Source organism: Lemur catta, chromosome 14 (genome assembly GCF_020740605.2).
Source record: "Lemur catta isolate mLemCat1 chromosome 14, mLemCat1.pri, whole genome shotgun sequence".
Lineage (NCBI taxonomy): Eukaryota > Metazoa > Chordata > Mammalia > Primates > Lemuridae > Lemur > Lemur catta.
The window spans coordinates 6,499,000-6,513,109 of record NC_059141.1 but is presented as its reverse complement, the minus strand read 5'-3'; the positions used below and the strand labels follow the sequence as shown (position 1 = coordinate 6,513,109).

At 54.5% G+C, this 14,110-nt stretch overlaps 1 protein-coding gene across 4 annotated transcripts in view; it reads right to left on the bottom strand.

Moving 5' to 3' along the window:
• CHST15 (carbohydrate sulfotransferase 15) overlaps positions 1 to 14,110 on the bottom strand; it is a 72,396-nt gene that overhangs the window by 3,115 nt on the left and 55,171 nt on the right. For 3 of the 4 annotated variants that reach the window (XM_045568020.1, XM_045568021.1, XM_045568022.1), the window contains exons 6-7: positions 4,602 to 4,758; positions 1,100 to 1,247 (exon numbers count right to left, since the gene is read on the bottom strand). In XM_045568020.1, coding sequence (XP_045423976.1) covers positions 1,100 to 1,247; positions 4,602 to 4,758 — 305 coding nt within the window. Of the gene's footprint in view, positions 1 to 1,099; positions 1,248 to 4,575; positions 4,759 to 14,110 lie in introns of those variants that run through there. The other variant, XM_045568023.1, reaches the window with a different exon arrangement.

Here is a 14,110-nt window from a genome sequence, read left to right as displayed (position 1 = left end):
TCCACGGTCTCACCAGCTCAACCCACCCAGTCGCTGCTCAGGCCTCTTTACCCTGAGGCTCTTAGGATGTGGCCAAAGTCCTCAGCCCATACGTAGGAAAAGCCTGTCCCAGTGTCCCAGGGTTGTGTGAGATACAGAATTAGCCTTACTGTCATCTTAGGGGACAAAAGACAAGCTCAAAGTGGTACAAAGTCAACATGTGGCCAAATCAAAGAGAAATGGGCCTAGGCCTTATAGGCCTTAGAAGGGGAAGAAACAGTCACACCTCATCACATGACCAGCTCTCCAAGAAAAAGGAGAAATAAGACCAAACGATTAAAGGGTTCCCAGTCTCAGTGGGAGGAAATATATTTCAAGAAAGATTCAATTAACAAAATTTCTAGGCAGGATCATTAGACAGGGCTGCAGGAGGTGTCCTGGGAAGGAACTCAGCTCATTCCAACCCTCCTCCAGCCCCAGCACACGGCCAGCACTGCCTGCCTGTGTGCACACCTCTGCCAGCCACTGCCACTGCCAGCACTGTGGGCTGTTGTCACCAAGTGCCTCTTGGGACTGTGGGGGCTGGAATCCCGAGGCTGAGGGCAGGCACCCCCTCTCCAGAGGCCTAGCAGCCAAAACCCACCCAAATGGCTTTGACCCCAGGGATCCCCAACAACACCTGAGACGATGCAACGGCCTGTCTGTTCCCTGATCCAGCCACCCACCGACACCACGTCGGTCCTTCAAAGCTCAGCTCTCACACCCTTTCCTTCCACAGAGGCTTCCCTGACCCTTTCCGCAGCCTGGGTCTCAAATCATCAGCATGTACCTTTAGTGACAGTGTCACTCTGTCAGGTGAGCTGTGGCTTCCTCCTCTCCCTTCCCTAGACCACAAACGCTCAGAGGGGGGCCACCTTCCTGTGCACCCAGGGAGTCCCTCACCGGAATCCCACGCACAGCGACCTGTGTGCAGCTGGTGCTCCCTAATGGCACTGAACAGGCCTCCCCGCTCTGCCCGCCCCTCCCAGCTCGCCGAGTCTGCGTTTGGCGCAGAGCTCCCAGCAGAGCCGCGTCCACGGAGCTCACGCTCTGCCCATGGGTCTGAGGATGACGCTCGTACCTAGGTTCAGAAACTGGAAGACCTTGTGCATGGTGTACTTGACGTTGGATGCGTGATCTTCCAGGCGCAGGATGAGAAACTGTTCCTTGTTAAAAACGGTGAGCCAGTCCAGGAGGTACACCGCATACAGCCCGACCTGCAGCCGCACCTGGGACCACAGACAGGCGTTACTGGAGGAATAATTCCAACACCCGAAGGCGCTTCCCACAAGTGCTGCAGTATTTTGTTATAAACCACCACGTAATGGCTGTCCCATCCAGCCCCCGACTGGCATTCAGCACCCCCTCCCCGCCCCAGCAGGCTCCACCTAGTGTCCCCACCCTGTCTACCAGGAGGCACCTGGCAGAGAAGGGCGGCCAGGCAAACCGATCACTGGGCCGGCCAGGGCTGGGCCACGCTCCCGTCCACAGCCTTCCTCCTCCTGTCCCTCCCTCAGTCAAGGGCGCCGGCCTCAGACGAGCCTTGGAGGCCGTCCCTGCCCCAAATGAGGCCCCTGTGACGGCTGGACAGCACTCTCCTTTGCTTCCTCCTGATTTTCCTCAGACGTTTCCTCAAAGATTCAGCCCCTGAGGAGGCCTGTGCCCTTCACCCCCAGGTGACAAATCTGCATCGCCGGTTCCCTGCTAAAGTGGATGAGGTCCCTCAGCCAGCTCTTTGCGTTTGCCCTCAGACATTCTCCTGATGATGCTACAAACTTTCACTTACAGTTGGATCACGCCCTTCACTAATGCTCAGGAGTGTCCTTTCTTTGCCTGCATTTATAAATACTGGCTGATTACACGAGAGCGTCGATGCTGGCCAAAGCCACCTCGGGGCATGAATCCCTGCCTGTGCTGCTGTCACCCTCGGTGATGCTCTCAGGGGGCTCTATGGCCACCATCACGGGGGAGGGACACAAGCATCTTGGGCAAAGTGTATTTTTGTGTGGCTTTGCCCGCACAGCAGGACGGCCCGGGCCCTGAGCCCCGAGTGGGAGCAAGTCAGGTGGGGCCTGAGGAACAGTAAGGGCAGCCCACCTGCCCGCAAGGTGGTTCCCTGAAGGTGGTGGCAGGTCTGGGCTGGCCCAGGTTAGAGGAGGAAAGAGCCCCGGGGTTGTGGTTTCTTCCAGCACTGAACACAATGCTGCGCACAGAGTGGGCACCAGTGTGTGCTGAAGGACACGAATCACATCTCAACCGTGACTCGGGCTCTTCCCCCCACAGGCCCCGCATGGGTGACCCTCCCCCAGGCACAAACCACAACAAGCCAGAGCACGAGCTTAAGGGCCGCACACTGCTCAGGGCGTGTGAGCCAGAACACGTGCACGTCCGGATTTCCCCCCTCATGCCCCAGGCCTCCCCCACTCCATCCACAAGTCCCTTCCTGTCTTCCTCTCACCGTTTCCAGAAAGTTCCAATGCTCTCCTACCCTCTGCTAGGACCCTGACTCAGCCACCAGTCTCTTATCACACCTTCCGTCCCACCACTGTCCTGTCTCTAGGAGACAGCCCGCTGCCCCGGTCCCATCCCCTCGGTCGGCAGCCCCAGGCGTCTTTCTGAAGTGCAGACCTGCCATAATCGTAGATGGGATTCCGGACCCACTGCCCCCAAATATGGCACTGTGGCATTTGAGGAAACAGCAGAAGCAGGAAGGTCACTCTCACCTCCCCACTTCCCCCAAGGCAGGACATAAAACCCTCATGTGGGAGGTGCCCTCCCTACACCCGGAGGAAGAGAATGTCTTAGCAGCGACACAGAGAAGAGTCTGAGCAGCCCAGCTCCGCTCCCTACAAGTTATTGCCAGCAGATCTCAATCCCACCTCTCTGCACGACTGTCCTCTTCATCAAGACCAAGCACAGAAACGCACAGGTTTCCCTGTTTCTTCGGGTGTTTGCTTCTTTATGAAGGCTGCGTGCCGTGTCAAACTTATATGAAATAAATTGTAGGCTTTTCTCTTGTTAGTCTGTCTTTTTTATAGGTGCCTCAGCCATGAACTCAGCAATGGGCGAGAAAAGAGATTTCTTTTCAAGGCCCTCCCGTGGGGTCCCACTTCTCTCGTGACGAGGTCTAGACTCACCCCGAGGCTCACCACATCCCCGGGGACGCAGCCCCCTGGTCAGGCACCCAAGCCCCTCCCCCATGCCCCGTCTCCCGCACACGCGCCCCCGGGCTCTGCGTGGCAGCTGGTCCCGGTGCTGGCCGCCCGGCCTCTGCACACACTGCTCTTGTTCCCTGACCCGCTCATCCTCTAGGACTCAGCACAGACGTCGCCCTCCTGGGGACCCGCCTGATGCCCTGTTCTCGGGCGTCCCCTGCCCCCTGCCCAGCCTCATCCACTCTCCCTGCTGGCTGTGCTGGACGGCAAGGACCATGCTCGTGCTGGCACTGCTGCGGCCCCACGACCCAGCACCACGCACAGAACACTGTGGGACAGATGAACACAGGGCTGTGCGACAGAACCATCCATCTCTAATACCTGTAACAGCCCAGCAAAGCAGCGCCATTCTCCCGTTTTATGACAAAGCAACTGGTCTCAGAGAGGCCAAGACAACTGCCCAGAGTCACACAGCCAGTGAACGCCCCAGCTGGGGACTGAACCCACCCCACTGTCTGGATCCGGACTCCGCTCCTGCCCAGCACCGCAGCTGGGTTCTGCGGTTCTCTCTGTCCCTGCCATACCTTCTCTGCTGAACCACAGAGTCCAGCAGCATGGCCTGGAGTCCCACCTGCTGCCTCTGCACACTGCCTTCCAGATACCATGGCCTCGGTGACAAGGAAGGGGGAGCAAAGCCTCCTGACCTGAGCCCCACCGCCCCGGATGCTCCGGGACTGCACAGTGGGTCTGCTCGTGCCTTGCCACGTGGCAAGTGGGGCAGAGCCAGGCTCGTAATGGCAGCAGCAGCTTGGCTGCGGAAGGAGGCGTCGTCCAGCTGCACAAGCCCTGTGACGAGGCCCTTATGACAAGATAATCAGACAACCCGACAACCCAACACAGGGAGCCCAGCCTGGAAAACCAGCCCCCAGCTAAAAGGTGCTGAATTCACCATTAATATTTGCATTAAAAAAGGCTAGGAATTTACAGATACAGTCCTAAAGGGAAAGCAAAGGTAGTGGGAACAACAGAAAATATTTTTTAATTGAGATTCTGTCAAAGAAGCCTTGAAAGTCACTGGTGAGTAATTTTTTAAACCAACAAAACAATCCACCACCGCTAGAGAGGATGCTCTTAAGATAATTTGAGAGCTGGGTGTCCTCATGTCTGCCGATACTAATTGCTGGGTGTGTTTTTAGAGCCTCACTAAATGGTAATCTTCCTAAATGCACCCTCATTCTCCCGCTGAGGGAGGAGACAGGAGGTGGGGGTGACCAGCAGGGAGGAAGGCAGGGAGCCAGCCAAAGCGCCATCGTTTTCGGTTTTTACATCCGTGAATAATGGGGAACAGCATTTGCACATTAAAAAGCTTCTGTGCTAAACCCCAACCCACAACGCCACTTGCATGATAACACGCCGGGCGGTACGCACGGGCATGGCGTTGTTGAGGGTGTTGTTGTAGACGCAGGCGCGCAGGGAGTAATCGAGCATGCAGTTCTCAAACAGCTGCAGCGCTTCGGTCACTTTCTCGTGGAAGTCGTCTGCCGATTTATTCGAACTTGCAAAGTAGAGATAGTCTGAGTACAACCTGTGAATAAAATAAAGGGATATTTTTACCACCCATGAATGTGCAATCGCGCCATTTGGATGACAATGAAAATCCATGCACAATGACATTATCTAGTTTTGCTCATTAAAGCACTTTCTCCTCCTTTCCTTGCAGTTGGGCATCTCCCTGTCCCCGCAGCCCCGCCCCTCACATGGCCTTCCACGCTCTCTGGGCTGGACATGTCTACACCGGCCCCAAACAAATGACCAGCAGTTTTTATGTTGCTCTTTCTGGTCCTCTCCGGCACTGGCTCTGTTTTCACAGTAACAGTGAAGCTTCAAAACACCAGATCACAAACATCGTACAGTAGCAAAGGGAGGCCATGAAAATTTTATGCACCTTCCTGTTCCTCTCTCCTCTACTGGAGGGAACAAAAACAAGAGCATCTGTTGCTCTCGTGGTGTTACAATTCCATGTGAAATCCCTGGCCCTTCTCACAGATGTTCCTGACGCTTAAAAAAAACTATGAAACATGTCTTTCTAGATCGGTGGGGGCCAATGTAAAAGCAGCCCCACATGGGCACGTGGACACCTGCAGCCTTACGTGTTTCCCCACAGACTCGCACCTGTTCACACAGACACCACCACACGGATGTAAGCTTGTTGCCGCACACGAACCGCCAGTCTTCCTTCACAAGACTCCAGGCGCCTCTGCATCCTCTTCTCAACTAGGCCTTGACTTTGGGGCTTCCATGCCCATCTCTGCATCCTCCCACTTTAGCAAGAACCCCGCTGGGGAGTGACATGTATCGGAGGCTACTGCTTCAGACTGAGCCCCACACCAGGCCCGGCAGACCAGGCCAAACCAAACCAGAGCGAGTCGCTCAACCCTATCAGGAAAGTCACTCTGAAAGGACCAGTCCATTCTTTGTCCCCTGTTTACACAGCCTACCTCCTCCGCTTGGCCAACAGGAACACCGTCCCACTGCAAGCATGGATACCGCCCCATTCGTGAATTGTGCAAATAAAAAGCTAATCAGATCTTTAACCTAAATTTGTTAAAATCTGCACTGCTAAGTTGGTTTAGCCAGAATCCCCCACCCCTGACAACTAATGTTCCACATCTGATGGGTTCCCGTTGTCCACCATCCCCAGGTGGTGTCTGGTCACCTGGCCTGTCTTCAGCAAGAATCCCGTTAGGTCGTTAGGTCGGTTTAGCCAGAATCTCCCGCAACCCACTTACCCTTGAGGTTTCCCTTAGTAATTTTTCCACCCACCAGCCCCTCACCCTGCTCCTCAGCTACAAAATCCTCACTTTTTCCCTTGTTGCGTTTGGAGTTGAGCCCAATCTCTCTCCTTGGCCGCACACTCCATCGCAGCAGTTCCTATACCCATCGTAATAGTCTCAGATAAAGTCTGCATTGCTGTTTTAACAAATGTCAGAATAGGTTTTTCTTTAACAGAACTTCCAATTTGTGAGTTTCCTACTCTTTCTTCTCCCTGTTTCTGCTTGCAGAGAGAGTATTTCCTTTTTTTGTTTTTTTTTTAAAAAACCTTTGTGCATTTAGACATTTCTCCCTAATCTCTCTTCTTGCACATACACCTGCTTGTGACCCCACAGCTGTGCTCCGTGCCCCCCCCACACACAGCCCCCAGCTGCATCGGCTGCACCTCCTGCCGGGGTGAAACTGGGCTCGTGGAAATCAAGGCGCCGGCACCCCCAAGGAGTCAGACTTCTCTCTTCTCTCAGCTCTGCACTTCCTGTCCCCTCACCTCCCACCTGGCTCCCCTCTTTCCAGTGACTCTATGTACCCACATACGTGGGGGTTTTAACAACTTTGAGATCTGCCAGTCGTACCCAGCACTTCTGTCCCCGAGACTCAGCCACACACTGTCCTGCAGGAACTGTGCACCCTATTGCACGGGGCTGCAAATGTTCCTTTCCCACTGTCCTCTCCTCTCATCACAGTCATAATACTGGGAGCGTCCCTTCTTAGGGACAGGCCAGATCTTATCCACCTCTGTGTCCCCCCTGCCCTTGGCACATACAATGTCTTTACCACGGCCCTTTAGAATTTATCCACGGCCAGCGTCCACAGAGGACGCCTCCTAGAAGTCTTGAGATGTTCAGGATCCGCCCAGATTGCCTAGAACCCAAACACACGCCAGAACAGGACTGCTTTGTCTATCTCAGTCTGGTCGGCCACTGTCCCAAAGGACTTGCCCAAAGACAAGTCACCACAGATGCTCAGCAGCTCAAGGGTGGGCTCCCCCAGACCCAGGCCCCTCTGAGTACACTCCCCGTGACCCACCACATTCCCCTTTACTGGTGCCCCCAACACCGCCTGTGTTGTTTTCCATCTTTGAAATTGGAAGATGCATCAAGACTGAAACATGGTACCAGTCACGGCAGGGTCAGTCATGGTTAGAATAACCTAAATGGCTGATCAATAAATGGCCAAGTGAGACGTGCATGAACCCTCAAGAGCAGCTCGGCTGTGTGCACTGAGGGGTTCCCCACAGCACTTTGGTGGGGTGTCCTATCAGTCCTAGCAGTGTGATGGCTCAGCCCAAGACGCTGCATCAGTGAGAAGTAACAGATGCTTATGAAACTGTCATCAAATCCTATATTTAATAAATCCAAGCCCAGAGTTCTTTCCAAAGATGCATGCAGAACTCTCCAAATTGCTTGGTGGAACTGGAATTCTATCACATAAATTACCTCATAAAAACACAATCATTGGCTCAAGGTTTCCATACTGAGATTTTTGAGATTTTTCTTTATAGTAGTAATATTTCTAATAGATATCTGGCTTATACATAAAGCACCTAAGCCTGCCTCAATTTTAAATACAAAGTCACTTTATGAAGAATCTGCTAATTCTACACAATTCTGTATACATAAAGGAATAATCCCTGCAAGAAAACTGGGACATGTCCAGTGTCCCAACCAGGGGAGCTCACTCCTACCAGGTGAGACTGCTGACTTGCATCGGTCTGGGGTGCGCTGACATGAACTCACAGCCCCACTTCCTGTGAGCCACGTTCATAGCCTTTCAGAGCTGGGCCAGGTTCCTTCCTCAGCAGCATGAAAAGAGACATCTTTGCCTCCTCGGTCACCTCCAAGTATCGTGGATCTGGCCACAGAATCGGTGGTGAGCTCTGGGATTCCCTGGAGCCCCACCACCAGGATCATGCAGGGAAGTCCTTCATGCCCTGGCCTGTCACAAACACCCGAACAGGAACGGAGTTGCCATAACACATGGCCACCACCTCCCACATGCATTCCGTTGTTGGCTGAACAGTGGCCACCAAAAAGATATGTCTAAGGCTTAATCTTTGGTACCTGTGAATGTGATATTAAGTAGGGTCTTTGCAGATGTAATTAAGTCCAGGATCTTGAGATAAGATCATCCTGATTTAGGGCGGGTCCTAAATCCAGAGGCTGGTGTCCTTACAAAAACAGGAGGGGACACAGACACACGAGAACACCATATGCAGACAGAGCCGGAGACTGGAGTGATGCATCTGCCACCCAAGGTACACCAGGGATTGCTGGAAGCCACAGGCAGCCAGGAGAGAGGCCTGGGACAGAGTCGCCCTCCGGGCCACCAGAGGGAACCAACCCCGCACACATCTCACTTTCAGATTTCTGGCCTCCGAAATAAATTTGCTTTAAGCAGCTAAGTTTGTAGTAATTTATTACAACAGCCCTAGGAACCAACACAGATTCTAAACCCCAATTCCAAGGAAGACTAAGGAGCTACTTTTGTTGACAACTCTCTGGGATCCCGGAACAGTGGCCCAGGTGTGCAGGACTGCGGCCGTGTGGCCAGGTTTCCCGCAAGGAAACAAGAGGGAGGAGCACTGTGTGGGTGGGAGCATCAGGCTAAGGCCCCCTAAGAACGTGTTCAATAAGCAACGCTGTACCTTCCCCCACAGCTACTCTCTGGGGAAAAAGCAACTCAATAACCTTGGATGAGTGAAAGCCACTTGGATGGGTTAAAGCCACTTGGAAAACATTGAGAGAGGACAGCAAATGCATCAAGAATAAGTATCCGACGGACCTCCAAAAGCTGGAGCTGGCACACAAGGTAGCAGCTGGTATGCAGAGACAAACCTCAATGCCCACCTTATGGTGCGTCAGATCAACTGTGTGATGATGAAGTCGGGGAATGAGACCAACGTGGAGAACACAAGAGCTCGTGACAAATCATCACAGAACTTCAGGGACGCTCATGCCACCTCAGGATGCATTAACAGAGGCATGGCATCAAGAACACGGGAGGGTAGAGCAAAGTGACCGGCAGCTCAGGGCCTGCAAGGACGCTTGCCTTCACTGCTGGGCGCCAAGTGGTGAAGGGAAAGGAGCTGGTCCCCCTGGAGACGCAAAGACTCAGCGGGAAGACCTTTCCCACAGCCCTGAAGGACAGACCAGTGGGTAGAAGGTTCAGGAAGAAAGACTGGTTTCATACAGGGAGAAATTTCTCCAGTCAGGGCGGTGCAGTGGCCGGCCCGGGCCGTGGGAGCAGCCAGGGGTGGAGGGGAGGGGGACTCCGGGGTAGCACAGGGTCTGGGGCCTGACACCCTCCCAGCCCTGAGCTGCAGGGCTGCCCAGGCCGCTCCTGCTGAACCTCATTTTCTTACTCTCAAACCACCCTGAACAGATGGGTGTTACATTTGGCCAGGACGGTTTCCAACGGCGATTCCAAATATAAGTCCAGATCCGTTCCAGGCCTTCTGTGCTGTGGTTATTTTAGAGGCTGCTGGTGTGGCCTGTGGGGTGCTGCTCGGCCCCTTCCTGGGGCACGCAGGGGTCCTGGGCCCCCTGAGGGGCAGTGGGACGGGTGAGTGTGTTGAGGGGAGGAGGCTCCCTCAACCAGGCGCCTCTGAAAGTGACCACATCTCTCCCCGCAGGCACAAAGGGGTGGCCAGCAGTGAGCCTCAAGGCTCTGCCATGTGAAATCTGGTTACCCCAAGAACACGGCTGAATTCACTCGATGACATTTACAGGGTGCTGCTCTGAGCCAATGTGCACAGAGGTCGGCACGCCGGTCACTGTCAGAGCAGGAGAAGTGACTACACCATGGGCACCTCCTCCAGGCCAGGCTCTGTGACTGCTCTCCAGGTTCAACTCCTGCAGTTTCCCCAGTTTCCATCCCTGGCATGGAGGCTGGCGGTCACAGAGGGCGGCCAGCACCAGGCCCCGTGCTGGGTACCGCATGTGTGCTCGGGTTGTGTCTCCACAGCCCCGCATGGGATGCATGGACCCCATCTCACGGGGCAGAGGACTGACATGCAGAGAGCTTAAAGAGTTTGCCCACGGGCACACAGCCCAGGAGCGCCAGGGCTGGCACCCAAACAAACCCAGGGCTGCCTGACCCCAGAGCCCACTGGCGCGGCAGGTGTGCCCCTGCCCCCTAGTTTAGAGGAGACAAATCGGTGGCTATGGCGGCGGGGGCGGGGGGGGGGCTCGCCATTTGCACCGACAGTTTTTGGGTTTTGTTTGTTTTGATGTTATTGTTTTAGGTGTGCAGCGACTTGGAAGCAACGGTCAATCCTGTCACAGAACTTCTTAATGAGTCACAGCAGACTGGCGAACAATTACAAAGTGTAATAGAGCAGCGCACAAATGCTTAGGACAAATGCGAGGAGCTTCGCTGCCACGGTCAGGAAGCGCAAACGTGTTTATAACCTCGAGTGGGCACCTAGAAAAGTGACAGCAACAGCAAACAGATGTTCAGGCGCCCACCACAAAGCCAGGACACGCCGTGCGGTCTTCCATCACTTAGCGGACACGCACTGGTTACTGTGATAGCGCACCAGCGATGAGCGGTTTTGGTTCTTACGTGGTGACTTGCTTATTAACTGGCCTGCCCGCCACGTGCAGGACGCTGAAGGTGCTAGCGCCAGTGTCACTAGTTTGCGGAAACTTCTCTTTACAATGGGTTTTGCCTCTTTTTGTTCGTATTATTTTTATATTGATATAATCCACATACCGTAAAATTCACCCCTTTAAAGTGAACAATTCAGTAGTTTTTAGTAGATGCACAAAGTTGTGCAACCATCACCGCTCCCTCCTTCCGGAACACTTTCATCACAACAGTAAGCTGGCTGTTGGTTTTCACATGTCAGTTCCCAGAGGGGCCCATGTCAGAAGTCACTAAGATCACCAAGCTTAAAAGGCACATGAAATCACAAGCTTCGGTCTCAGGTTCAATTAGACAAGGGCAGACACTCGATGGCCGTGGCTGTGACATTTCCTCCAGTCACTGCTCCGTGCACGGACTTCTCAGAGAGCCGTGCTTTGAGAAAAGGTTCAGCCGATGCGGAAGTTGTGGGCAGCTGGGAGCAGGTCCCGCTGCTGGCCCGGCTCTCTAGGGACACCAGCCACACCTCCCGGAGCTCTCTGAGTTCCCCTGTCAGCTTCTCAATAACACTCACATGAACAGTCACACTTCTTCAGCCAGGAGTCCCCGAGAAGGGACACAGTCACGTCCTCCAATTCACAGTCCTGTGGCCACAGGAGAGTCATGATAAATGTGGTTACAAAAATGAAACCAGAGCCCCTGGCCTCGTTATTCTCCATTTGCCGGCATCCAAATTTAAATCACTGATCAATAACTTCCCGACCTCTGATGTGGGGCCGTCAATACTGATGATACGTATTTTTCCTACCAGGAAAACAAGGTCATTTGATGTAGCTGGGAAGGAGCCCTTTTGTCCCACTGAATCACAGACCAGCGACATCTCACCACGAGGCTCAAGGAGACGGGACCGGCCGGGCGCGCTGACTCAGGGAGACAGGCAGGGACATGCAGGGTCCGCTCAGGCCGAGCACAGCACGGACGCTGTGGGGGCCCATCTTCCACCAGACGAGAACATCCACGTTTGGAAACATCCAAGTGAATGCAAAGCTTCCTGTTTGCTGGGGCCACCTGGGCAGGCGTCTTTGCTTTCCCACCAGGCCCCAGGTTCCTGAGCACAAGACAGGTTCCCAGTCCACCTACCAGAGCTTCCAATCCCAAGGCCTTGGTAAATTTCTCGGACTGGAAGGCAGAACCTCTCGGAGGCAACACCACGCAACCTCGACAGCTCCGAGCCCCTCTTGGTTCACAAAGCACTTGCTCGTGATTCCCAGTGATCCCGATGGCAAATGTCTCTACAGGTGAGACAATCAAGGCACACTGAGGATGGCCAGCTACCCCTGGTTACAAAGCCAGGCCTCGGCCCCAGGGTGTGGGACCCTCGATGCAGAATGACGGCCACTGCACCCCAGGGCTGGCCTGGGCCCGACATTGGCCTCTCCCTCTCCTTCGGCAGAGCAGACCTCACTGAGCGGCCAGGTCCCCAAGCTCTGCCTGGTGGCCCCAGGGTCCATCCTGAGGCACAGAGCTCACCTTATAATCTACAGACCCAGAAACAAGGAGGCCCTTTTCCCCTAGGGCGTTCCTCCCGCACGAACCGCCCTTTCCAAACAATCCGTGTGGGAATACACAGTACTGCCAATGGCTTTGCAAACCTTTCCCAAAAAAATAAAGTGTTAAACACGTGGGAGTTTTCAGCTTGATGGTTTTCTCCTACCAATAACAAGACGTGGACCCTCACCAGGTGGGGGGACCTGAGTGGTCTACAGAGAAAACCTCCACTAGGCCCAGGCTGTCCTGGCCTGGGTGCTGCCTGCTCCCTGCCCGGCTGCGGTCTGAGGCCGACCCCTGGCCCTCGGGTGGCTCAACAGCTCGACCTGATGAAAGTGACCCCATCCCCTGCTCTGGCCCATGTCAAGGTGTGCCAACCTAAGCAGGCAGCTTCTGAGATGCAAAATGCCTGAGTTTCCTAGGAAATTACCAGGCAGCTTCACTAAAGACACCACTACAGTCTTCCTCAAGACTTGTAACTTCTGCAGGTAGTTACAATACGACTCCTTGCAATTCTTCACTTTCCAGTCTTTGGAAAAGCAAAGAGAGTGAGAGCTGGAGGGGGAGGAAGGAGGAGAAATTCATTTGTGGCCGTTGTCACAACCTTTATACTCCGACAGCCTTTCTTCCCATTCCATCCCTGACCCACAGAGGACTTCTCCGGATTTCCCTCTGGGATAGTTTATACTAACACTAAAGCCCTCAATGCTGAGGAGCAGCCTGCTTTTTAATCCTCGTGCAAATCTGTCGTAGAGAAAATATCGCGTGACATTTCCAGTGCCAGACTGTCCTCTCCTGCCTGAGAACATGTCGACAGCTTTCAACTGGTGCTTCCAGGGGCTTGGAGAAGTCGCGCTGTTTGAAGAAGGGTTTTCAGCGCAGCCGCAGCCCAAAGCAGCAGGAGAGATTCTGCCTCAAGTCAAAGGTCTACGGCAATTCCAGAGCATAAATGCAGCTCAGCTCCCTCTGGGAGTGCTGGTTCTTGCCTGGGGGTGGGCCTCTTGCTCTCTCTGATGCTGAGGGAAGCAGACGAGGTGAGCCCAGGCTTAGGCACCCAGAGACTAGGGTCCTTACTGCATACAGAGCTTTGCAAAACCGGGGTGTTATCCCACCGATGAGTCACAGCCCACTCCCTCCCAGGAACTGCGTGCGGCTGAAAGACCCGTCTCCCAGGCGGACCTCATGCAGCCTCGGGTGGATGGACGGGAGCTCCCTCACCTGGGACAACCCTGAAGGGCCCCCACAGCTCCAGAGCTCCCCAGAGGGCAGGCTGAGACCTCCCTTACCACACAGCACAACCCACGCCTCCTCTGCCTGCCCTGCCCCCACCACCCCACCCAGGGCTTATCCTCAAAATCGTTCCCCGTACACCTCCAGCCCACAGCTGGCCATCCCTAGCTGTGCACGCCAGGAACCAACCTTGACCGGTGAGATGCTTGGCTCCTGGGTCAGACCTGCGTGGGATCAAATCCCAGCCGGCAACTTACTAACCCTGTGACTCTGGGTAGGTGATCTAACCCCACCGAGCCCACCTGCCTCACTGTGAACACATCATGGCAGCCCCCTCACCTGCTTGCAAAGCTCCAATAGGGCAATGCCTGAAAAGGGCTTAGCACGGAGCCAGGCCAGAGCCAGAGCACAATTAACACCAGATTATTTCACTGAGGCCTGTCCCCACCCCTCAACTAGACAGAGGCTGCATGCTAACAACGGGCTGGATTCTGCTCTCCTGTGTACGTACAGCATCTAGCACATCAAGGGGGTCCAATAAATACAGCCATGTGTCACTTAACAACGGGGATATGTTCTGAGAAACGCTTTCTTAGGCAACGTCCTTGCGCAAACAGCACTGAGTGCACTTACACAAGCCTAGATGGTGTAGCCCACCGCACACCTGGGTGGTACGGTACACCCTGCCGCCCCAGGCCACACACCTGTGCACCTGCATGTGACCACACGGAACGCTGCAGGCA